Here is a 26,323-nt window from a genome sequence, read left to right on the forward strand (position 1 = left end):
AGCTCAGCCCAGCTCAGCCCAGCCCAGCTCACCCAGCTCAGCCCAGCTCAGCTTACCAGCTCAGTGCAGCCCAGTTCAGCCCAGCCAGCCTGGTTCAGCTCAGCCCCGCTCAGCCCAGCTCACCCAGCTCAGCCCGGTTCAGCTCACCCAGCTCAGCCTGGTTCAGCTCACCCAGCTTAGCCCGGCTCAGCCCAGTTCAGCTCAGCCCAGCTCAGCCTAGCCCAGCTCCACTCACCAGCTCAGCCCCGCTCAGCTCAGCCCAGCCCAGCTCAGCCCAGCTCAGCCCAGCTCAGCCCGGTTCAGCTCAGCTCAGCCTGGTTCAGCTCACCTAGCTCAGCCCAGCCCAGCTCAGCCCAGCTCAGCCCAGCTCACCCAGCTCAGCCCAGATCAGCTTACCAGCTCAGTGCAGCCCAGTTCAGCCCAGCCAACCCGGTTCAGCTCAGCCCTGCTCAGCCCCGCTCAGCCCAGCTCACCCAGCTCAGCCCGGTTCAGCTCACCCAGCTCAGCCTTGTTCAGCTCACCCAGCTTAGCCCAGCTCAGCCCAGTTCAGCTCAGCCCAGCTCAGCCCGGTTCAGCTCAGCTCAGCCCAGCCCAGCTCAGCCTAGCCCAGCTCCACTCACAAGCTCAGTGCAGCCCAGTTCAGCCCAGCCAGCCTCTGGCTCAGCTTGGTTCAGCTCACCCAGCTCAGCTCACCTCAGCTCAGCACAGCTCAGCCCAGCTCACCCAGGTCAGCCCGGTTCAGCTCAGCACAGCTCTGCTCATCAGCTCAGTGCAGCCCAGTTCAGCCCATCCAGCCTGGCTCAGACCAGCTCAGCCTGGTTCAGCTCACCTCAGTTCAGCTCACCCAGCTCAGCCTAGTTCAGCCTAGCTCAGCTCACCTCAGCCCAGCTCAGCCCAGCTCAACCCGGTTCAGCTCAGCCCAGCTCACCCAGCCCACCTAGTTCAGCTCACCCAGCTCAACCCAGCTCAGCTCAGCCCAGCTAACCAGCTCAGTGCAGCCCAGTTCAGCCCAGCCAGCCTGGTTCAGCTCAGCTCAGCCCGGTTCAGCTCAGAAGTGCCAGTTCAATGTGGTTTAGTTCAGCTGCGCTGAGACCTGCTCTGTGCAGCCCAGTCGTCCTGTCCAGTGCAGCCCTGAAAGCTGGGTCCTGGACTCGCTAGAAAGTTTCGGGCCAGCAGACCTGCTTGCCTTTTGAGCTAAAGCTGTCTTACCCAGGAAAGCTGTAGACCACAGCCAGGCTCGGGGTCAGTCCCTCCTGTGCCTACCCCTGCCCTTTTTGTCCTTGCGGATTTCTGCACTTGGGTCCCCTTTGTGTCCAGGCCCTGCCCCAGCCTCAGCCTGCCGGTGGTGCCCAAGCATTATCAATCAATCACTCCCATCTCAGTATCCCGGGGAAAATGCTTCCTGACAAGTCTGATTCCATTAAGAACTTTTACAAGGATTGGGGAATGTTTCCTGTCATCAGGAAAAGCTCATCTTTGCTTTAGAATAGGCAGTGCTGCTTCTGGGCTAAGTGTGCTTGGATCCTCCCCTCAGGACTTGGCCCTTGGCCGAACTCCCGCTCTCTGAGTCTAAGGTAGGCCCCCTGACTTAGATAAATTTCCTCTAAATAAAAATCATCATTAAATATGACCAAAAATGCATCTTATCTGAACTTGCACTTCTAATTCTGCTCTGTATCAGAAAGCTCTCTACCAGGCAGTGGGCTACTTTCAAATGTGCAGTAATGACCTCACATCCAAAGCCACGTTCACAACAGAGAGTGCCTAAGTGGCCCTCTAAGTTAGGATCCTAGGATCCGTAGGTAAGAAGCCTCGGGGCACCACTTTGCACCATTTCCTAGACACGATCTTTAGAGAAAGTTGAATGTGAGGGACCAAGGCAATGGTCACTCAGGGATTCATACAAATAAATATTGTCTCACTGAGCAGTCATTAAAGAGTGATTCCTCATCAACAGAAAACCAAAACAGCAAATAGCAACTTCCCAGAGGAGTAGATTTGGCAGCCGGGGCTGCCTCTCTTACCAGTTCAGCTCCCTGGTCACCGTGCGGGCTTTGAAGACTTCCTCCAAGTCCATTAAAATTGGTTGGTCGATGGTTAGCCGGTGGGCCTAGTGGCAGAAGCCACGCTGGCCTGCCCCCAGCCATGGTGGGCCCGGGGGACCCCAGCCACAGCAGGCCTAGGGGGCTCCTGCGGCCTGAGAGCCAGCACAGCTCCTTTCTGACTCGAGACCTGTCTAGGCTTCCTCTCCCTCTAACAAGCAACATGCTTTGCTGAGATCATTTGGGACAATCAGGCACATTTCACCTAAGATTTGTCCCAGCAGGAAGGCTTGAAAAGCTGAGCCCAAGGCCACTTTATCAGTCTATCCAAGTGCCTCTTAATCACAAACAGAAAATCTAGCTTAAAAATCTGCGAACACAGTGATTGAGGAAACGGTGCTTCTGGGCTCTAGAGAATGGGCTCGGGTTAACGACCGCCGGCAGGAAAAACCAATTAAAATCTGTTACAGACTTGATGGGATGAGCACTGGGTGATATGCTATATGTTGGCAAATTGAACTCCAATAAAAAAATAATTTAAAAATAATAAAAAATATATAAATAAACAAAAAACCCGTTACACAAACATGTTGATCAACTGTCTTGAAGACAGTTTAATTTCTTAGACATCTTTCTTTGGAAATGGGCATAATGAGCTAAGACTGAAAAATTAGATTCAAGTAGTTAAAAAAAGGAAAGCTTCCCAGCTTCTGCCAGCATCGCGGTCTTATTTTAGAAATGCAAATTGCACAGGTGTTGTTTTGCACTGCGGCCACGTTCAGCTTCGCTGGGCTGGGCAAAACAACCCGAAAACCATGGCTGCATAACCACAAACTATAAATTTGCCAAGTGTGTTTTCTTGCTTCCTAAAATAGACAGTCCATGTGACCCACTTCCTGCCACCTGCAGGTGCCTGGCCCCACGCCGCGGCTCAGCAAAACCCAGCACCACCGCTTCCAGAATCTCCAAATTAATTTTAAAAAATTAATAAACTTAATTTATGGTGGTCAAAACTCAAGTCTCACAGCAGGACAGGACAGCACCATGTCACTATTTCTTGTATCAACTCCAGAAACATAAGATTCAACTGATACAATTAAAAAGTCTCATATACTTGAAAATCTCTTACATTTTAAACTCACAGATTTCCTATATTTTTTCCCCCTCAGGAGCCACTTCAAAGATGTCCTGTCCTTCACTAGTTAGTAGGCATAGCACTTAGGAGGAGCAGACCCCTTGGTCTTAGACGCTGCCCGGCGGGAGCCGAACCCCACAGCTCCCAGCCCCACCCTGGGGCCCGCACCGGGTGGACCAAGCATCCCTCCTCACCCAGACGAGTCTCATAGACATAGCCTAGCACAAAACATCACCCGTGATTCTGCGGGAAGTCTCTCACCGCGCGCTCTACAAGTGGCATTCTCGTGGATCTGCACACACACGAGCCCTGCACACTCCTTAGCCCATACCAACAGCCTCACAGTCCTGCGGCCACAGGGGTCCAGCCCCCAGCCCCTCCCAAGGGTCAGCGATTCCCCTGGGCATGACGGCATTACTCTGGTTTCAGAAAGGCATCAGGCAATCAAGAGGCTCTGACTTCCCTCAGGCCCCCAGTCCTCGTCCCCTCCCGGCCAGCCCGACCCTGGGGGTCACGTCCTGAGGACCCACCATCAATGCTCAGAAAACCCCAGAGAAAGGAGCAGAAAATAAAGGCCCCAGGAGGGCCACTCTTACCTGAGGACACGAAGAGTGAGGTGCCAGGGCCCCAGTAGTCCATACCATAGTAATCACAGTGGTGAAATCACCATCCACACCTGACCGAAACCCTAGGGGCCCGGCCCGGCATTGCCCCAACTCCGAGGCTTGCACTATGTCCGGCCCGTGGAAGCCCATCCTCTGAGTCACTGTCACCCAGAGGCTCTTAGACCCTCCACTGCCCCTGAGACCCTACATCCTGGCCACTGCCTGCCTGGGCCACCTGTCTTCTGGCCAACAGCCCCCAACCATTGGGGACACAGAGTCCAATCTATCCCAAGGGCCGCCACCCCAGAGAGCAGGTGTGTCAAAGCCACAGATCCTGATTCTGCTGACTACACCGCAGCCATGGCGGCCCCCAGGAAGGCTCAGATTAGGTGGCCAGACCAGGCAAAGAAACTGCCCCATCCCTCTCTGCGGCCATCCTCAGGACAGTGGAAGGGCCATCTCTGGCCCTCCATCTCTGCCTCCACTTCCTGAGTCCCAGAACGCCCAACACCGCGACCCCCCCAATTGCAGCCCAACTAGGGAGGGTGTGGACCCACCTGAGGACACGGTGACCAGGGTCCCTTGGCCCCAGTAGTAGAACCAGTTGTCACAATATGACAACCATGCTGGGACCCCAGACAAGAAATGGGACCCAGAAAGGCCTTGGACCTCAAATCACAGCCGCTGGGGCTGAGAGAACCAGGCGGCCCCAGGAGCCAAGGCTGCCGGAGGGCCAGGTGGCAAGGGACCACTGACCCATTGGCTCCTTCCCGAGTCCTTCTGGACCCCAGACCTAGACACCCTCATTTTCCCCCAAATGCAGCAAAAATCCCCGGAGAGAAAGAGGAGAGAAGGGTTGTGAGGACTCACCTGAGGAGACGGTGACCAGGGTGCCCTGGCCCCAGTACTCAAGGTTGTCACATTGCCAAGGGCCCCATTAGGCAGTGTACAAAAACCTCACTCCCACCCGCTGCCCAGCCACCCGGCCGCCACAGACGCCCCAAGTCCTCCGGTCTGTGCGCCCCAGACACAGCCCGTTGTGCTGGCCTGACTGCTGCAGGCAAACTCCCATGGCCCCCAGAAAGGCCGTCCACAGAGAGAGGACCTCACAGCCTCCAAAGAAGCTCCTGGGCTCCCCACAGGGTCCCTCAGAGACCCAGGAGTCTCTGGAAATTGCTTCCCTGCACCAGGACAGAGGGGTGAACGAAAAGCTGTCTTACCTGAGGAGACGGTGACCAGGGTCCCCTGGCCCCAGTAACCAAAGGCATTGCACAGGGACACATTGCCTGTTTCTCCCCTGACATAAACCCACCCCGGCCCCCTTCACAGGCCGTGTCTCGATGCTGGAGGGTGCCGCACGTGGCTGGCTTCCCTGCTCCTGGCCACACGACCCCACGGGAAGACAGACACAGGTAGGGGTGCTTTTACCTGAGGAGACGGTGACCAGGGTGCCCTGGCCCCAGAGGTCTAAGTAATCATGTTCACACTGATACACCTGCCTAGTCCCCAGCACACAAAAAGCCAGGCCCTGATACAACTTCTCCTTCCCAGCCGTCAGCTGTCCCCAGGCTCTCTTGCCTGGCTCTTGGCTTGCTTACCCCCCAGGGCCCAAGGGGGCTGTACTGCAGTCCTGCGGGGCCCCGGGCTGGATCTCAGGCTAACAGACAGCAGGGCTCCAGGGCTCCGGGGCTCCAACACTTTGGCCGTGGTGGAGCTGCGAGCAGCCCCGGGGGACCTGGCCCGGGGCCCACAGAGCAGCTGAAGGGGAGACTCACCTGAGGAGACGGTGACCAGGGTGCCCGGGTCTCAGATGTTGAAGTAAATGTTACCCAGTGAGCTGTCCCTGTACTGCAGTCTGCAGCAGACCCCACAGCCAGGGTCCCCAGGGAGCTGCAGGAGCCGGAAAGTCTTTCCTCTGCTTGAATAAATGTCCCGCCCCGTGCTCCGCGTGATACTCCTGCCTCAGGCCCCTGGACTGCCATGTGGGTGTCCTTCCTGACAGCTGACCGGCTGTGCTCCTGAGGGCATGTTCTCCATACACAGCCCTCATCACCAGGGCCCCATCCGGCCCTCTGGCCGTGTCATGTCCACTTGCCATGTCCCTTCTGAGCAGGCTAAGCACCCCTCTCAGCCTCCTGGGGCTGCCCGCTGACCCGTGCTGGGTCTGCAGTGAGCCTGCCCCGTGAACCCCGGGCTCCCTTGGACCGCTGGCCCATCAGGTTTCTGTAGAGCTGCCAATCACTGTGGCCCCAGTTAGCACTGTGGTTCCTGCCTGGGCCAAAATCCCCAGGGCCAAAGGGGATGCTGGTTGGGGCCTCAGAGCCGGCATGAGAGACGGGGCTGCATCCTCCCAGCCATTCCCACATCAGCTGCAAACTGGTGGCCACTATGAACAACAATCCCAGCATCGAAGGCTCTCCTGCATCAGTTTTCCTTTGCTCTTCCGGAAATAAGAGAAGGTCCAAGGCTGCGCCCATGGGCCACCTGCATTTAGGCAGCATGGGCCTTGGGTGGCGGCGCAGGTGGAGGGGCAGGCAGCACTAGTGCTTGCTGGGCCCCTGGTACCCACCCAGGCTCCTGGCCCCCCGGGGGGTGGACGACCACCAGCCTGCCCCGGGGGCCTGCCAGAGTCTTGGCCTGCAAGGCTGCCTTCCCCCTGGCCATGTCTGTGCACACAGAGCAGCACATCAGTGTCCTCATGAACAGGCCCCTGGGAACCAGGGCAGTGCCCACTGCAGCCGCCCTGTGGCCATCCGCCCTGACTGCTGGCCATGGAGGAGGCTCTCAGCTCTGCATGCCCCTGGCTGGGTGCAGGGAGAGGGGCATAAGGGTCCAGGGCCTAGGGCTGCCCCGCCCCCACCCCACACAGGCTGCCATCCCCAGACACCACCCATCAGGTGGGGGGCGGGTGCCAGGACCCACAGGCTCCCCGGGCCCATGCGGGTGAGGCAGGTGTGCTCATGCATGGGCCAGGAACTGGGAGGGGTGATGAAGGGCTTGCTGGCAGAGGGGTCAGTGAAGAGTAAGTTGCCAAGACCCGAGGCTGGCCGTGCGCCTACGGAGGAGTGCACATGGCTCCGTGTAGCTGGGTGGCCTGTGTGCCCCTCAAAGAGGCTGACGGGTGTGCGGGTCCTGTTTAGAGTCTCTTTCTGGAAAGTTCTGTCCAGTACTGTGTGAAGGATGGATCCAGGAGGCCTGGAGGCAGCAGGAGAGGGAAGCCTGGATGCTGGGAGATGGTTAGGGAGCCCCTGGGGTGGCAGGTAGGTCACAGGGCCTCCTGTGGGAGGTGGTGGGATAAGGATGGGGGATCAGGGAGGGCAGGGCAGTGTCTGAGGCTGTGCGCCCAGGATTCAAGGCTGAAGCTGGGTCTCTAGGCTTCTGGCCTGATCTTGGGAAAATGAGAAGCAGGCCCAGTGAGGGGTGTAGCTGGTGATGTTACCTCGGGGAGGCTGATGGCAGGTGTGGGAGGGACCTACCGTCATGCTGGGGTGCAGAGCCTCTCTGGACATGGCTGGACACCAGCACATGGACAGTGTCCAGTCTGGGGTGATGACGGCCCAGCTGGGGGAGCACCGTAGGGAGGCCCTGTGTAGGGGCAGAGCAGCCTAAGGGCCCTGAGGCACCTGTGGAGGAAGCCAGTGGGGGAAGTGAGGCAGAGATGAGGCAGGGACAGTGGAGAAAGAGCAGTGGTCTGTCATGGGAGGGGGTGGCTGCAGCCTGCATGAGAACAGCTGGCCCTGAGGACCTGGGCTGGGGGCAGGGCAGGTTGAGGGCTGGGTCGTGGCCTCTGGTCCCTCCCCACCCCCATGCCCGGGCCTCCCAGGAACCCACAGGGGTAGCTCCTGGCTCACAGGCAGGGCTTGTTGAGCCCCAGCCCCTTTCTGGGATCACTGTGCTAAGGTCTCAGCCTTGGGACCTCCTCTCTCCTTTTAGGGAACAAGGGTAAACTCTGCTCTGGCCCTTCAGGAAGCACCTGCTCTGGCTTTCTAGAACCTTCAGCTCCTGGCTGGGGGAAGGGCAGGTGCCCTCTGTGCCCTGCAGACCCATCTCTGCCAGCTCCCAGCTCCCAGCCCTAAGCCCTAGCCCTGCCTCTCCACCATGGCAGAGACAGAAAACCAGGTAAGCTGCAGGTGCTGTCTGGCCTACAGAGGATCCATCACAGCTCTGGGGGACCTGCACGTCCTGTCGGACCCTTTGGGAGGATAGCACCTAACCTTGGCAGAGCTCTCTAGCCTTCCACAGAGAACTGCACACTGTGTGCAGTTTGGATCGAGGCAGCTGAGCTGGGTCCGTGTGGCTGGCCGCTCTCATGCTCAGTGCTGGGAGCCTGGCCCTATTATCCAGGGAGAGGACATGGGCGTTTCAGGTGTGCACCTTGGCGAGGGCTGGCTGTGTTGTCTGGACCAGCATAATGGGGTGGCCAGGATTGGACTAACTGGTGGGTCTTCCAGCCTCTGCTCACAGCTGCAGGCTCCTGGCTCCCCTATGCCTTCCAGAACAGTGGCTGGGAAGGTGTCTCCTGGCTGACTCAGCTGCCCTGAGCATGACTCAGAGTTGAGTCGGAGGCCAAACCCCGAGGCAGGTGGGGAGACCACCTGTTCAGTCAGGACATGTCCATGCAATTACTTCTGAAAAAGGCGGTGACCTAGGAGCGGCTGGCCTGGGGCCTGTGGTGCTGCCAAGCCTCGGTGAGCTAATCTTGCTGCAGGGTCTTGTTCCCCCCAGAATTGAGCACAGTGGTAGACCAGATGGCCAGAATGCAGGTGTGCTCTGAGTACCAACCGCTGGTCCTCACACTCACAGGGAGAAGCTTTGTCTCTGAGACTTGACCTCTGGTGGCCTCTGCCAGCAGGGAGCTGCTTCCTGAGCCCGACGCTCCAGGAGGAAGGTCCATACAGGCGAGAACACAAGAAGAAAGTCCTCTTGCTACATTTCTCAGGCCAGAAGCTGCAAAGAGCAAATAGCTGCTGTTGCCAACAAACCGAAGGTTGTGAGAAGCCACCAAAGGGAACAGAGAGGAATAAGAAACAGAATTTCCCTCCTCTGAGACCCTGTGACATAAGCAAAAAGGAGTAAAAACCAGAAAAAAAGGCAAGAGCTTACAAACAAATATGAAACAACAAGGGGAGGGTCTCCAAGTCCTGCTATGGGAAGAACAGAAGACCCCAGTGGCTCCTGGCAGCACCACCCCTGTCCCTGCAGCTCAGAGAGGTGCCGGGTGGTTAACAAAGCCCAGAGAGAAGGGGCCAGTAGGCCGGGGCAGTCATCACTCTCTAGGGCCTGGAGCACCTTCAGATGCGAGACCGAGGGTTGACCAGTGGGTAACCAGGGCTGATGTCACTGAGGGTGTAAGTTGTTGGGTGGGTGTCTCTGTGAAGGGCGTTCCTTCGTGGCAGGAGAGGGGCTGCTGCAGCCACCAGTGCCTGAAGCCAAGGGCCCGGCAGGAGCTAACGCACTCTCATTGCCATCCTGGCTTTTTGTACAAGAAGGGAAGCCTCGGCATCTTCTGCATCTCCTTGTCCAGAGTGAATCCCATGTCCATCTTGGGTCTCCCTGAGGGTCTCATCCCCTGGACCTGGTAGGACTCTTTCACCAGGCTGGACAGACAGCTCACGTCAACCTGCTTTCTTGGTGGCACAGAAGGGCTGCTTCTGAGAATGACTGCAGGGAATGGGTGGGTGGCCACAATGGGTGGCTCAGGTCCTGGGGCCACCACCCTCCATGCCCCCCCCACCAAGAGTGGGACGTGCCCTGCAGCTCAATCTCTGCAATGACCTGGACATTCACTAAGTCTCAGAGATTATGACATGTCCCCTCACCCCTTCTTTACCTTAAGGCTGCAATAAATCAGGTTAAGCTCAATGCCCAGCCAACAGTACCCAGAGGGATGTCCACAGCCAAAGGCCCTGACCCCTTGTCACTGTTGTCATGTTCTTGTGAGCATTGCCAGTCATATGCACTTTTGAGGCAGCATTCAAGATTTTGTCTTGAGGACTGTCCCGACTTAGACTGGGAGGCTCTTACCCCTTCCTCATTGTTCCCACAGACTCCTGTCTTCATAGGTTCCCACCTAGTAGTGAGTGGGAAGGGAAGAGCAAAGTGCCCTTGGAATTCTTGGGGGCCTCCCAAGGCCATTAGTCAAGGCTGGGCACCCCAATTGTGTTAGAGAGAGTGGATGTTCTGTGGATAAAGTGTCTGGGTGGATAGAATGGGGAAACATGACTCTCAGCTTTTGAAACATGAAGATGGTGAGGTGCCGCCACCATGACCGCTGACCCACCCAGTTAGCTCATATGTGGTGAGTTGCTTTTCTGCTGATGGCTCTGTGTCTGCTAAGAGCCAGCTCCCTGGGGCCCCTGCCATGGGTAGACCAGCTGCTCTTCTTGCAGTAAGGAAGGGGCAGGGGCTTTGGTGTGTGCAGAGGTGCAGCTTAGTCCTTTTCCACAATACCATGATCTTCCTTGGAAGAGTCTCTTGAATGCTCTGAGCTTCAAGATCCCTTATCTGCAGGAACATGGGAAGTAGCATCTTGCACACGAGTCTTGCAGGATTAAGAGGTAGTGATGCAAAAGAGGAGCTCAATGACAGGGAGTACGTACAGAGAAGAGGCAAGGAGTCCTCTGCCATGACACGGAGGCTGAAATCTTTAAATTTGTTTTTTAAATAATCATTTTATTTTATTTTGCTTCATCAAGACAAGTGCAGTCCTTAATCTCCATCCCCCATCTCCCACCCATCGCTCCTGTGGTCACCATCAGTGTGTTCTCTATAGTTGAGATTCGGTTTCTTGGTTTGTCTTTCTTTCTCTTTCCTTTTTGCTCATTTGTTTTGTTTCTTAAATTCCACAGATGAGTGAAATCGTGTGGTATTTGTCTTTCTCTATTTCACTCAGCATAATACTCTCTAGCTCCATCTGTGTTATTGCAAATGGCAAGATTTCATTCTTTTTTTGACTGAATAATATTCCATTGCATATATATGACACATCATTATCCATTCATCAGTCCATGGGCACTGGGGCTGTTTCCACAACTTCGCTACAGTATGCTATAATTATTGGAGTGTATGTATCCCTTTGAATTAGTGTTCTTGTATTTTCATAAATACCTAGTTGTGCAGTTGCTGGATTGCCTTTCTATTTTTAGCGTCTTGAGGAAGCTCTATATACCTTTTTTTCAGAGTAGCTGCACCAGCTTGCATTCTCTCCAACAGGGCAAGAGGGTTCCCCTTTCTCCACATCCTCACTAACACTGGTTGTTTCTTGTGTTGTTGATTTTAGCCATTATGATAGTTCTTTTTTTAATAATAAATTTATTTTTTATTGGTGTTCAATTTGCCAACATACAGAATAACACCCAGTGCTCATCCCATCAAGTGCCCCCCTCAGTGCCATTCTGATAGTTCTGAGGTTATATCTTATTGTGGTTTTGATTTGCATTTTCCTGATGATGAGTAATATTGAGCATCTCCTCATGTGTCTATTAGCCATCTGGATGTCTTTTCTGGAGAAATGTCTGTTCACATCTTTTGCTCATTTTTAAATCGGATTATTTATTTTTTGGGTGTTGAATCTGGTAAGTTATTTATAGATTTTATAAACTAACCCTTTATCAGATATGTTGTTTGCAAATATCTTTTCCCATTCTATAGGCAGACCTTTAGTGTTGTTGACTGTTTCCTTTGCTGTACAGAAGCTTTTTATCTTGATGAAGTCCCAAGAATTCAATTTTGCTTTTGTTTCCCTTGCCTTTGGAGATGTGGTAAGAAGTTGACACATCTGAGGTTAAAGTTGCTGCTGTGTTCTCTTCCAGGGCCTATCTCACATTTAGACCTTTAATCCATTCTGAATTTATTTTTGTGTCTGGTCTAAGAGACTTGTCCAGTTTCATTCTTCTGCATGTGGCTATCCAGTTTTTCTGACACAGTGTGTCGAAGAGACTGTCCTTTATCCAGTGGATAGTCTTTCCTGCTTTGTCAAAGGTGAGTTGACCACAGAGTTGAGGGCCTATTTCTGGGTTCTCTATTCTGTTCCATTGACCTATGTGTTTTTGTGCCAGTTTCATACGGTCTTGAAGATCACAGCTTTGTAATATAGATTGACATCCTGAATGATGATGCCTCCAGCCTCAATTTTCTTTTTCAAGGCTGCTTTGGCTATTCAGAGTCTCTTGTGGTTTCATACAAATTCTAGGATTGTTTGTTCTAGCTCTGTGAAAAATGCTGGTGTTATTTTGACAGAGATTGCATTAAATGTGTAGATTGCTTTGGGTAGTATAGACACTTTAACAGTATTTCTTCTTCCACTCCATGAGCGTGGAATACTTTTCCATTTCTTTGTGTCCTCTTCAATTTTTTTCACAAGTGTTCTACAGTTTTCAGAGTAAAGATCCCTTACCTCTTTAGTTAGGTTTATTCCTAGGTATCTTATGTTTTTGGTGCACTTGCAAATGAGATTGATTTCTTTATTTCTTTTTCTGCTGCTTTGTCATTGGTGTATAGAAATGCAACATATTCTGCACATTGGTTTTATATGTTGCAACTTTGCTGAATTCATGCATTAATTCTAGCACTTTTGTGTATGGAATCTTTCAGGTTTTCTACATAGAGTATCATGTCATCTACAAAAAGTGAATGACTTTTTCTTTGCCTATTTGGGTACTTTTGATTTTTTGTTGTTGTCTGATTGCTGTGGCTAAGACTTCCAGTTCTATGCTAAATAGTAATTGTGAGAGTGGACATCCCTGTCATGTTCCTGATAGTAGGGGAAAGTCTCTCTGTTTTTCCCCATGGAGGACAATATTAGCTGTGGGTCTTTCATATATGGCCTCTATGATGTTGAGGTATGGTTCCCCTATCCCTACTTTGTGGAGGATTTTTATCAAGAAAGGATGCTGTATTTTGTCAAATTCTTTTTCTGCATCTATTGAGAGGATCATGTGGTTCTTATCCTTTCTTTTATTTGTCTTTTTTTGTGCTTTTCATCCTTTCTTTTATTAATGTACTGTATCACATTGATTGATTTAGGAATATTGAACCAAAAAAAAAGGAATATTGAACCATCCTTGCAGCCCAGAAATGAGTCCCACTAGATGGTGGTGAATAATTCTGTTGATTTATATTTGTCATATTTTATTGAGAATTTTTTTTTATTGAGAATTTTAAAAAAGATTTTATTTATTTATTAAAGAGAGAGAATGCACAAACAATGTGCATGAGATAGGATAGGGGCAGAGGGAGAGGAAGAGAGAGAAACAACACTCACACAGACTCCCCACTGAGTGTGGGGCCAGAAGTGGAGTTCAGTCTCATGACCCGAAATCATGACCTGAGCTGAGATGGAGTCAGACACTCACCCAACTGAGCCACCTAGGTGCCCCTATATTATTGAGAATTTTGGCATCCATCCATGTTCTTCAGGGATATTGGTCTGTAATTCTCCTTTTTTTTGTAATTCTCCTTTTTGATAGGATCATTGTCTGGTTTGGGGATCAAGGTAATGCTGTGTCATAGAATGAGTCTGAATGTTTTCCTTCCAGTTCCCTACTTTGGAACAGCTTCAGAGGAATAGGTTTTAGTTCTTATTTAAGTGTTTGGTAGAATTATCCTGGGAAGCCATCTGGCTTGGACACTTGTTTCTTGGGAGCTTTTGATGACTGCTTCAATTTCCTTGTTGATTATAGGTCTTCTCAGGTTTTCTATTTCATCCCGTTTCAGTTTTGGTAGTTTACATGTTTCTAGGAACACAACCATTTCTTTCAGATTGCCTAATTTGTTAGCATATAATTGCTGATAATATTCTGTTATAACAGTTTGCATTTCTTTCAAGTTGGTTGTTATCTCTCCTCTTTCATTTATGACTTTATTTACTTGGGTCATTTCTTTTTGATAAATCTGGATAGGGGTTTATCAATCTTATTTTTTTTAAAGAACCAGCTCCTAGGTTCCTTTATTTCTTGTACCCTTCTTTTGGTTTCTATAGTCCTGATTTTAGCTCTGATCTTTATTAATTCTCTTATCCTGCTTTGTTTAGGCTTGATTTTCTGTTCTTTATTCCACCTCCTTTAGCTGTAAGGTTAGCTTGTGTATTTGAGACTTTCCTTGTTTCCCCAGAAAGGCCTGTATTGCTATATACTTCCCTCTGAGGACCACCCTTGCTGCATCCCAAAGGATTTGAACAGTAATGTATTCATATTCATTTGCTTCCATGGATTTTAAAAATTTTTCTCCAGAGGCGGGGCAAGATGGTGGAAGAGTAGGGTCCCCAAGTCACCTGTCCCCACCAACTTACCTAGGTAACTTTCATTTTTTTTTTTCCCTAGGTAACTTTCAAATCATCTGAAAACCTACAAATCCGGCCTGAGATTTAAAATGATAACAGCTGAAATGCTAGAGAAAGAAGAGTTAGCACTTCTAACAAGGTAGGAAGACTGAAAATAAATAAATAAAAGAGAATCCAGTGGGTGAGGGACCCCGTGAGGAGCCAGGTGAAGGCTAGGGGGTGAGAGCATCCAGGACAGGAAAGCCTAGTCCAGGAGAAGCAGTAACTTTACCAATATTCCCGGATGGAAAGACGCTCACAGGGAACTCGGGCAGGATCCCAAGAGGGGCAGTGGGGCCCCCAGGTTCCTGCAGTCACTAACAGAGGAAGTGTGCCCTAGGGGAGAATGCACCACAGACCATGGGCCGAGTCATGGTAAACTGCTGGAGAACGTGCGTCAGGACCTCAGGAGCAGCTCAGGCATCAGCTCTGGGTGGAAGGGGCTACACGGCCCTGGGAGAGTGATTCCAGTGGAACAGGCCCCAGATCTCAGGACGCCATGGGACACAGCCCAGGATCCTACAATCCTCTCGGGACAGGCAGAGGCCAGGAGGGCCCAGGACAGTGAGGGCGCTCCTGCCACTGGGCAGCCCCAGGTTGTACAGGTCAGCGCCCTGCCCCTGAAGCATCCAGGCCACTTTGGACTGGAAGACTGCAGTAGTTACTGCAGGAGCTGACTCCAGGGCTGGAGAGCTGGCCGCCACCAATGATGTTGTTCCTTCTGGTGCCACTGTGTACCTGGGAGGATTTGGGCCACCAGGGGCCCCATGGGATAAATAGCTTCCACTGAGCCTTGCACCTGACAGGAGGCGGGTCAGCTCCCCCAGGAGCACACATCTGAGAATCATCACAGCAAACCCCTCCCCCAGAAGGCCCACTGGAAGGACAGGGGAAGAGAAAGATCTTGACCAAGCAGCACTGGAAAGCACCAGGGAAAGTCAAGGGATATATAGTATATAGAATCAGAGGATATCCCCCTTGGGTTTTGTGTGTGTGTGTGTGTGTGTGTGTGTGTTTGTTTTTTCCTTTTTTTTCTCTTTTTTTTCCTTCTTTTTTCCAGTACAACTTGTTTTTATCCACTCTGCACTGAGCAAAATGAGTAGAAAGAACTCACAACAAAAGAAAAAAATCAAAAATAGTATTCTCTCCCACAGAGTTACAGAATTTAGAATACAATTCAATGTCAGAAAGCCAATTCAGGGGGATCCCTGGGTGGCTCAGCAGTTCAGCGCCTGCCTTTGGCCCCATGATCCTGGAGTCCCAGTATTGAGTCCCACGTGGGGCTCCCAGCATGGAGCCTGCTTCTCCCTCTGCCTGTGTCTCTGAATCTCTCTCTCTCTCTCTCTCTCTCTCTGTGTCTATAATAAATAATAAATAAATAAATTTAAAAAAAGAAAGCCAATTCAGAAGCACAATTACAAAGCTACTGGTGGCTCTGGAAAAAAAAGCATAAAGGATTCAACAGACTTCATGACTGCAGAATTTAGATCTAATCAGGCCAAAATTAAAATCAATTAAATGAGATGTAGGGGATCCCTGGGTGGCGCAGAGGTTTGGCGCCTGCCTTTGGCCCAGGGCGTGATCCTGGAGACCCGGGATCGAATCCCACGTCGGGCTCCCGGTGCATGGAGCCTGCTTCTCCCTCTGCCTGTGTCTCTGCGCCTCTCTCTCTCTCTGTGACTATCATAAATAAATAAAAATTAAAAAAAAATAAAATAAAATCAATTAAATGAGATGTAATCCAAACTGGAGGTCCTAATGACAAGGATTAATGACGTAGAGTGAGTGACACAGAAGACAAGTTGTGGCAAGGAAGGAAGCTAAAGAAAAAAGATAAAAACAATTAAGACCATGAAGAAAGGTTAGGGGAAATAAATGACAACCTCAGAAGGAAAAATCTATGTATATTTGGGGTTCCAGAGAGCGCTGATAGGGACAGAGGACCAGAAAGTGTATTTGAACAAATCATAGCTGAGAAGTTCCCTAAATTGGGAAGGGAAACAGGCATTCAGATCCAGAAGATAGCGAGGTCCCCCCCCCGAAAAATCAATAAAAACCATTCAACACCCTGACATTTAATACTCAAAACTTGCATTCCAAAGTTAAAGAGAAGATCCTTAAAGCAGCATGAGACAAGAGATTCCTAACCTTACGGGGGGAAGTATTAGATTAATAGCAGACATCTCCACAGAGACATGGCAGGCCAAAAAGGGCTGGCAGGATATATTCAGGGTCCTAAATGAGAAGAACCTGCAGCCAAGAATACTTTCTCCAGCAAGGCTCTCATTCAGAATAGAAGGAGAGATAAAGAGCTTCCAAGATAGGCAGAAATGAAAGAATATGTGACCACCACACCAGGTATCCAAGAAATAATAAGGAGTACTCTGTAAAAGAAAGAAGAAGCACAAAGAAATAAGACACATAAACACAGACTGGATAGGTATCATGATGACACTAAATTCATATCTTTCAATAGTAACTCTGAACTGAATGGGCTTGATGATCCCATCAAAAGGCGCAGGGTTTCAGACTGGATAAAAAAGCAAGACCCATCTATTTTCTGTCTACAAGAGACCCACTTTAGATGTAAGAGAATCTTCAGCCTGAAAATGAAAGGTTGGAGAACCATTTACCATTCAAATGGCCCTCAAAAGAAAGCAGGGGTAGCCATCCTTATATCAGATAAATTAAAGTTTATCCCAAAGTCTGTAGTAAAAGATGAAAAGGGACACTATATCATACTTAAAGGATCTATCCAACAGGAGGACCTAACAATCATGAATATTTATGCCCTGAATGTGGGAGCTTCCAGGCATATCAATCAATTAATAATCAAAGTTAAGACATACTTAGATAATAACACACTTATACTGGGAGACTTCAACACAGCCCTTTCTCCAAATGACAGATCTCCTAAGAACAACATCTCAAAAACAAAAACAAAAACAAAAAACAAAAAACAAGAGCTTTAAATGATACACTGGACCAGATGGATTTCACAGATATTCACAGAACTTTACATCCAAACACAACTGAATACACATTCTTCCCAAGTGCACATGTAACTTTCTCCAAAATAGACCACATACTGGATTACAAATCAGGTCTTAAGTGATACCAAAGGATTGGGATTGTCCCCTGCATATTTTCAGACTGCAGTGTTTTGAAACTAGAACTCAATCAGAAGAAGAAATTTGTTTTTTTATAATAAATTTATTTTTTTATTGGTGTTCAATTTGCCAACATACAGAATAACACCCAGTGCTCATCCCGTCAAGTGCCCCCCTCAGTGCCCGTCATCCATTCACCCCCACCCCCGCCCTCCTCCCCTTCCACCACCCCTAGTTCCTTTCCCAGAGTTAGGAGTCTTTATGTTCTGTCTCCCTTTCTGATATTTCCCACATATTAGAAGAAGAAATTTGGAAGAAATTCAAACAAGTGGATGTTAAAGACCAACTTGTTAAAAGATGATAGGGTCAACCAGGGTATTAATGAAGAATTAAAAAGATTCCTGGAGACTAATGAGAATGAAGAAACAACCATTCAAAATCTTTGGGATACTGCAAAAGCAGTCTTGAGAGGGAAATACGTCACAATACAAGCATCCCTCAAAAAACTGGATAAAACTCAAATACACAAGTTAACTTTGCATCTAAAGGAACTGGGGAAGGAAGAGCAAACAGATCCTACACCCATCAGAAGAAGAGAGTTAATAATGATTCGAGCAGAACCCAGTGAAATAGAGACCAGAAGAACTGTGGAACAGATCAATAACCCAGCAATTAGTTCCTTGAAAGAATTGTAAGATAGATAAACCATTAGCCAGCCATATTAAAAACAAAAGAGTAAAGAATCTAATTAATAAAATTATGAAAGCAAAAAGAGAGATCACCACCAATACCAAGGAAATTCAAACGATTTTAAAAACATATTATGAGCAGTTTGTACACCAATAAATTAGGCAATTTAGAAGAAATGGATGCATTTCAGGAAAACCACAAACTACCAAAACTGGAACAGGAAGAAATAAAAACCTGAAAGGCTGATAACCAGGTATGAAATTGAAGCAGTCATCAAAAACCTCCCAAGACACAAAAGTTCAGGGCCAGATGGCTTCCTAGGGAAATTCTTTTTTAAAATTTATTTTTTATTGGCGTTCAATTTACCAACATATAGAATAATACCCAGTGCTCATCCCATTAAGTTCCCCCCTCAGTGCCTGCCACGCAGTCATCCCCACCCCCCGCCCACCTCGCTTTCTACCACCCCTTGTTTGTTTCTTCCCAGGGGAATTCTATCAATTGTTTAAAGAAGACATCATACGTATTCTATGAAAGCTGTTCTGAAAGTTAGAAAGGGATGGAATACTTCCAAAATCGTTCTATGAGGCTGGCATCACCTTAATTCCAAAACCAGACAAAGATGCCACCAAAAAGGAGAATCATAGACCAACATCCCTGATGAACACATGCAAAAATTCTCAAAAAGATACTAGCCAGTAGGGATCCCTGGGTGGCGCAGCGGTTTAGCGCCTGCCTTTGGCTCAGGGCGCGATCCTGGAGACCTGGGATCGAGTCCCACGTCGGGCTCCCGGTGCATGGAGCCTGCTTCTCCCTCTGCCTGTGTCTCTGCCTCTCTCTCTCTCTCTGTGACTATCAAAAATAAATAAAAATTAAAAAAAAAGATACTAGCCAGTAGGATCCAACAATACATTAAGAGGATTATTCACTATGACCAAATGGGATTTATCCCCAAGATGCAAGGCTGGTTCAACACTTGTAAAGCAATCAGTATGATTGATCATATCAAGAGAAAAAACAAGAACCATATGATCCTCTCCATAGATCCAGAGAAAGCATTTGACAAAAAACAGCATTCGTTCCTGATAAAAACTCTTCAGAGTGTAGGGATACAGGGAACATTCCTCAGCATCTTAAAAACCATCTATGAAAAGCCCACAACAAATATCATTCTCAATGGGGAAGCACTGGGAGCCTTTCCCCAAAGATCAGTAACAAGACAGGGATGTCCACTCTCACCACTGCTATTCAACATAGTACTGGAAGTCCTAACCTCAGCAATCAGACAACAAAAAGACATTAAAGCCATTCAAATTGGCAAAGAAGAAGTCAAACCCTCCCTCTTCCCCAATGACATGATACTCTACATAAAAAACCCAAAAGCCTCCACCCCAAGATTGCTAGAACTCATACAGCAATTTGGTAGCGTGGCAGGATACGAAATCAATGCCCAGAAGTCAGTGGCATTTCTATACACTAACAATGAGACTGAAGAAAGAGAAATTAAGGAGTCAATCCCATTTACAATTGCACCCAAAAGCATAAGATACCTAGGAATAAACTTAACCAAAGAGATAAAGGATCTATAACTTAAAAACTATAGAACACTTCTGAAAGAAATTGAGGAAGACACAAAGAGATGGAAAAATATTCCATACACTTGGATTGGCAGAATTAATATTATGAAAATGTCAGTATTACCCAGGGCAATTTACACATTTAATGCAATCTCTATCAAAATACCATGGACTTTCTTCAGAGAGTTGGAACAAATTATTTTAAGATTTGTGTGAAATCAGAAAAGACGCCGAATAGCCCGGGGGATTTTAAAAAAGAAAACCATAGCTGGGAGCATCACAATGCCAGATTTTAGGTTGTACTACAAAGCTGTGGTCATCAAGACAGTGTGCTACTGGCACAAAAACAGACACATAGACCAACGGAATAGAATAGAGAATCCAGAAGTGGACCCTCAACTATATGGTCAACTAATATTCGACAAAGGAGGAAAGACTATCCATTGGAAGAAAGACAGTCTCTTCAATAAATGGTGCTGGGAAAATTGGAATCCACATGCAGAAGAATGAAACTAGACCACTCTCTTTCACCATACACAAAGATAAACTCAAAATGGATGAAATATCTCAATGTGAGACAAGATTCCATCAAAATCCTAAAGGAGAAGACAGGCAACACCCTTTTGGAACTTGGCCACAGCAACTTCTTGCAAGATACAGCTATGAAGGCAAGAGAAACAAAAGCGAAAATGAACTATTGGGACTTCATCAAGATAAGAAGCTTTTGCACAGCAAAGGATAAAGTCAACAAAACTAAAAGACAACCTACAGAATGGGAGAAGATATTTGCAAATGACGTGTCAGATAAAGGGCTAATTTCCAAGATCTATAAAGAACTTCTTAAAGTCAACAGCAAAGAAACAAACAATCCAATCATGAAATGGGCAAAAGACATGAACAGAAATCTCACAGAGGAAGACATAGACATGGCCAATACGCACATGAGAAAATGCTCTGCATCACCTGGCATCAGGAAAATACAAATCAAAACCACAATGAGATCCCACCTCACCCCAGTGAGAATGGGGAAAATTAACAAGACAGGAAACAACACATGTTGGAGAGGATGTGGAGAAAAGGGAACCCTCTTACACTGTTGGTGGGAATGTGAACTGGTGCAGCCACTCTGGAAAACTGTGTGCAGGTTCCTCAAAGCGTTAAAAGTAGACCTGCCCAATGACCCAGCAATTACACTGCTAGGGATTTACCCCAAAGATACAGTTGCAGTGAAACTCCGGGACCCCTGCGCCCCGATGTTTATATCAGCAATGTCCACAATAGCCAAACTGTGGAAGGAACCTCGTTGTCCATCGAAAGATGAATGGAGGGATCCCTGGGTGGCGCAGCGGTTTGGCGCCTGCCTTTGGCCCAGGGCGCGATCCTGGAGACCCGGGATCGAATCCCACGTCGGGCTCCCTGCATGGAGCCTGCTTCTCCCTCTGCCTGTGTCTCTGCCTCTCTCTCTCTCTGTGTGTGACTATCATGAATAAATAAATAAAATCTTAAAAAAAAAAGAAAGATGAATGGATAAAGAAGATGTGGTCTATGTATACAATGGAATATTACTCAGCCGTTAGCCATTACTCAGCCATTACATTAGCCATTAGCCATATACGACAAATATCCAGCATTTGCTTCTATGTGGATGGAACTGGAGGGTATTATGCTGAGTGAAATAAGTCAATCAGAGAAGGACAAACAGTATATGGTCTCTTTCATTTGGGGTATATAAAAAATAGTGAAAGGAGAAAGGAGAGAAAATATGTGGGAAATATCACTGAAGGTGACAGATTGTGAGAGACTTCTAACTCTGGGAACGGAACAAGGGGTGGTGGAAGAGGAAGTGGGCGGTGGTTTGGGATGATTGGGTGACAGGCACTGAGGGGGGCACTTGATGGGATGAGCACTGGGTCATATGTTATATGTTGGCAAACTTAACTCCAATAAAAATAATATTTTAAAAACTAATAAAATTCTTCTCTCATTTCCTGGTTGAAATTATATATATTTCACTAATATATGTTGGGGTAATGGGCTATTTTATTGATATTGGGAAGGGTCCTCTATACCTCTTAGTTGTGAATGTTTCTTTCTTTGTTTCCTTCCCCAGATGAAGGAAGTTCTCCCCCATGATTTGCTCAAATACTCTTTCTTGCTCTCTTTCTCTTTCTTGCCTTCAGGCACTCCAATAATTCTGATTTGCTTCATTTTATGACATCATTGATTTCTCAAAGCTTTCCTTTGTGGTCCTTAGTTGTGTTTCTCTCTTTTTCTCAGCTTCCTTTCTATCAATTTGTCTTCTAAGTCACTTACTGTCCCTTTTGCCTCACTTACCCTAGCTGTTAGAGCATCAAATTTAGACTGCATTGCAGTTAGAGCATTTTTTCTTTTTAACCTGATTCTATCTCGTTTCTTTTTTATATGATTTTATTATTATTATTTTTAAAGATTTTATTTATTTATTCATGATGCACGAGAGAGAGAGAGTGAGACAGAGACAGAGACAGAGACAGAGACACAGGCAGAGATACAGGCAGAGGGAGAAGCAGGCTCCATCCAGGAAGCCTGATGTGGGACTCAATCCTGGGACTCTAGGATCACACCCTGAGCTGAAGGCAGGTGCCAAACTACTGAGCCACTCAGGGATCCCCTCATTTCTTTTTTTTTTAAGATTTATTTATTTATTTATTTATTTATTTATTTATTTATGATAGACACAGAGAGAGAGAAAGAGAGGCAGAGACACAGGCAGAGGGAGAAGCAGGCTCCACGCCAGGAGCCCGATGAGGGACTCGATCCCGTGACCCCAGGATCACGCCCTGGGCCAAAGGCAGGCGCCAAACCACTGAGCCACCCAGGGATCCCCCTCATTTCTTTTTTAATTTAAATTCAGTTTGCCAACATATAGTATAGCATTATTTTCCATTGTAGTTTTCAATGGTTTGTCAGTTTATTTTATTTTATTTTTTTTAAAGTTTTCTTTTTAAGATTTATTTATTTATGATAGAGAGAGAGAGAGAGAGAGAAAGAGAGGGGCAGAGACACAGGAGGAGGAAGAAGCAGGCTCCATGCCGGGAGCCTGATGTGGGACTCGATCCCGGGACTCCAGGATCACGCCCTGGGCCAAAGGCAGGCGCTAAACCACTGAGCCACCCAGGGATCCCCGGTTTGTCAGTTTAATAATACACTCAGTTCTCATCATTTCTGCACTAAGAGATTCTCTAGTATCTTTTATGCTTTTTTTGAGACTCAGCTAGTAACTTTATAACTGTTATTCTGAATTACATCTTTGACATTTACTTAAAGCCATATTGATTTGTTCTGTGGCAGAGAGTATTACCTCTGGTTCTTTCTTTTGTTTTGAATTTCTCCTTCTAGTTATTTTTTCCTGAGAAGGATGGATGGACAAGTGAGCACTATCAAAAATATCAACCACGACCCAAGTGAAATACACATTACGCAAATGCAAAGATGTCAGAAATCAGAAAAAAAAAAAACAAAAAAGACAAGGACAATGAAAAACTAAACAAAACAAAAGAAAAAAAGAAGGGGGTGGGAGAAATAATATAATCTCACAGCGTGAACAAAACAGGGTGATACACCTTGTCCTGGGTTGTAATTTGGTCTGGTTTGTTAGAAGACGCTAAATCCCCAAATTATAAAGTAATCAAAGAATATATATACAAAATAAATTGAATAGGAAAGGAAGTAAAAAATGAAGAGAATATATTTATAAAATGTAAATGGAAAAAATCAAAGTTTAAAAGAGACTTAAAAACAAAGAGTTGAAAAAAAAACAAAGAGTTGATAAAATAAGAAACTAGATGAAACTTTAAAAAGGAAAAAAATGGGAAATTTTTAAGCTGAAAAAGAAACAAGAAAAAACTGGAGGCTGGAGGGTTGCAATTCTGTTTGGTCGTAAACTTGCTATTCACCTGTTCTTCCAGCTAGTCTTCTGGGCAAGGAGTCTGCTGTGCTGATTCTCAGGTATCTGTGCCTGGGGGGAGGGGCACCACTGCTTGCCAGGGGGCTGGGCAAAGTGTGAGCTGTTTGCTCTGTGGTTTTGTTCCCTGAAGGCTCTATGCACATCTTTAGAGGGTGAAAATGAAAAAGACTGTACCCCAAACTCTATCCCCAGAGCTGAAAGATCATGGTGTGTGCCAAACTTTGCAGACTCCTATGGGTCCTGCCCACTCAGATCCTTCTGGGTGAGGTTGTGGGGGATCCTGATTTGTGCACTTTTCAGGGCTCTGGCAGGGAGAGCACTCATCTGCTCTCCATCTCCCAGAGGCAGGCATGGGGTTGCTGTGTCCCAGTCCTTTTCAGGGACACAACACAGAGAGTACTCACCCTGTCGGGGCACCATTTGTGGGTTTATGGCCAATTGATCTGAAAGCCTATTCCCCAGATGGGGGGGCAGACCTAAACCAGTTTCCCCACTCCAAAGCTTGGGAATTCTTCCAGTTCAGGTATCCCTGTTCTTTCTGTGACTCCAGGGATCTTGCAACCCCACTGTTCTATCTGGGATTCTGTGCCACTTCACCACTGAGCACCTTTCAGCAGGGATATCTCTCATGGAGCAGACTTCTAAAGGTTATGATTTTGAGCTCCAGGGCTATATCACTTTCTGGTAACCAGCTTAGGTAGACTGTCTCCCCCCACCATTTATCTTCTGTTGTATCCCTTCCATTTCTCTTCTCTGCATTCCTATCTTATAAAAAGTGGTTGATTTTCTATTTGTAGAATTCCAGCCATTCTTTTCTTACATTTTAGTTTGAATCCATAGGTGTTATTTGATAGTACCTAGCTAAATTCAGGGGACCATATGAAACGAGAACTCCTCCTTTCCACCATTTTGCCTCTCAATTATGGTTTTCTTTCATCATATTTTATTTTATTTTTGTACATGTATAACTTTTCCTTTCCTTCCTATTTTGGGGTCTAGTTATTTTTACGAAGCAGACAAAAATACACCAAGGACTAGGGTATTGCTGTATTCCACTTTACTTCTTGTTTGATTTTTTTTTCTTACTTTGTTCTGTTTCCATTTTCTTCTGGTTTGCTTTCTTTTTATTTTTCTGGTGCTGTTGTTGTTATTTTTTGTCTTTTCTCAGTCTTTCATTTATTCTTTTCTGGACATAAGGATGAAATATGGAAACTCACCCTAAAAGAAAGAACAGGAAGTAGTACCCTTAGCCAGGGATTTAATCAATATGCATATAAAAAAGAAGTCACAACTGGAACTCAAAACAATGATTATCAAGATACTAGGTGGGTTTGAAAAAAAAATACAAAATACTAGAGAATCCTTTATTGTAGAAATAAAAGAACTAAAATCTAATCAGGCCAAAATTGAAAATGCTGTTACTGAGCTTCAGTGAAAAATGGAGGCTTTAGAGACACCTGGGTGGCTCAGAGGTTGGGCGTCTGCCTTCGGCTCAGGTCATGATCCCAGGGTCCTGAGATTGAGTCCCACATTGGGCTCCCTGCAGGGAGTCTGCTTCTCCCTCCCTCTCTCTCTCTTATGAATAAATAAATAAATAAATAAAATCTTTTTTTAAAAAGGGAGGCTCTAACTGCTAGGATGAAGAAGGCCGGAGAGTCAGTGATATAAAAGAAAATAAGGGACGTCTGGATGGCTCAGTGATTGAGTGTCTGCCTTTGGCTCATGGCATGATCCCAGGGTCCTGGAATGAAGTCCCACATCAGGCTCCCTGAATGGAGCCTGCTTAGGTCTCTGCCTGTGTCTCTGCCTCTCTCTCTGTGTCCCTCATGAATAAATAAACAAAATCTTAAAAAGAGACAATAATGGAGAATAAGGGAGCTGAGAAAAAAGAGAAAAAAACTACTGCATCATGAGAGGAGACTTTGAGAAGTCATCAATACCATACAGCAAAATAATATCTCAATAATAGGGTTCCAGGAGAGAAAAGGGGGGGAAGGTTTATTTGAACAAATTATAACTGAGAATTTCCCAAATCTGGGGAAGGAAATAGGCATTCAAGTGCAGGAGGCACAGAGAATCCCCTTAAATTTAATAAAAATAGGTCAACATCTTGACATATAATAGTGAATCTTGCAAATTTCAGAGATAAAGAGAAAATCCTGAGGGTGGCTCGAGACAAGAAGTTCTTAACCCACAGGGGTAGGAATGTACACGTGGCATTAGCCCTCTCCCCAGAGACCTGGCAGGTCAGACAGGCTGGCATGACACATTCAGGGTGCTAAATGAGAAAACCACACAATCAAGAATATGTTATCAAAAAAAAAAAAAGAATATGTTATCCAGCAAGGTTCTCATTCAGAATAGAAGGAGAGATAGCTTCCAGGACGGACAGAATCTGAGAGAGGACGTGACCACCAAACCAGCTCTGCATGAAATATTAAGGGGGACTCTGCAAGTGAAGAGAGAGGCCAATAGTAATATAGACCAGAAAGAAACAGAGACATTCTTCAGAAACAGGGACTGTAGAGGTCCTACTATGGCAGTAAATTCATATTTTCTCATAGTTACTTTTTAAAAAAGACTTTATTTATTTGAGAGAGAGGCAGACAGAGAGAGAGACAGAGACACAGGCAGTGGGAGAAGCAGGCTTCCTATGAGGAGCCCAATGTGGGACTTGATCCCAGGACCCTGGAGCCATGCACTGAGCCAAAGGCAGACATCCAACCACTGAGCCACCCAGGTGTCCCTTTCCATAGTTACTTGTTTTTCCATAGTTACTTTTAATGTAAATGGACTAAATGCTCCAATTGAAAGTCTCAGGGTATCAAATTGGAGAGAGAGAGAGAGAGAGAGAGAGAGAGACCTACCTACATACTGTCTACAGGAAACTCATTTTAGAC

The 26,323-nt window shown here is 47.2% G+C and overlaps 3 gene segments (V, D, J or C); all 3 read right to left on the reverse strand.

Moving 5' to 3' along the window:
* The window catches only part of LOC144321264 (immunoglobulin gamma-1 heavy chain-like), a 74,996-nt gene extending 71,079 nt beyond the window's left edge, over nt 1–3,917 (reverse strand). Inside the window, 1 exon segment of the C gene segment in view lies at nt 3,774–3,917. Coding sequence covers nt 3,774–3,816 — 43 coding nt within the window.
* Nucleotides 1–26,323, reverse strand: part of LOC144321263 (immunoglobulin heavy constant delta-like) — a 75,625-nt gene that overhangs the window by 21,970 nt on the left and 27,332 nt on the right. The window contains 1 exon segment of the C gene segment in view: nt 5,558–5,587. Within this exon segment, the coding sequence occupies nt 5,558–5,587 (30 nt within the window).
* LOC144321261 (Ig mu chain C region-like) overlaps nt 1–26,323 on the reverse strand; it is a 137,356-nt gene that overhangs the window by 4,941 nt on the left and 106,092 nt on the right. Inside the window, 1 exon segment of the C gene segment in view lies at nt 5,211–5,249. Within this exon segment, the coding sequence occupies nt 5,211–5,249 (39 nt within the window).

Source organism: Canis aureus, chromosome 9 (genome assembly GCF_053574225.1).
Source record: "Canis aureus isolate CA01 chromosome 9, VMU_Caureus_v.1.0, whole genome shotgun sequence".
Lineage (NCBI taxonomy): Eukaryota > Metazoa > Chordata > Mammalia > Carnivora > Canidae > Canis > Canis aureus.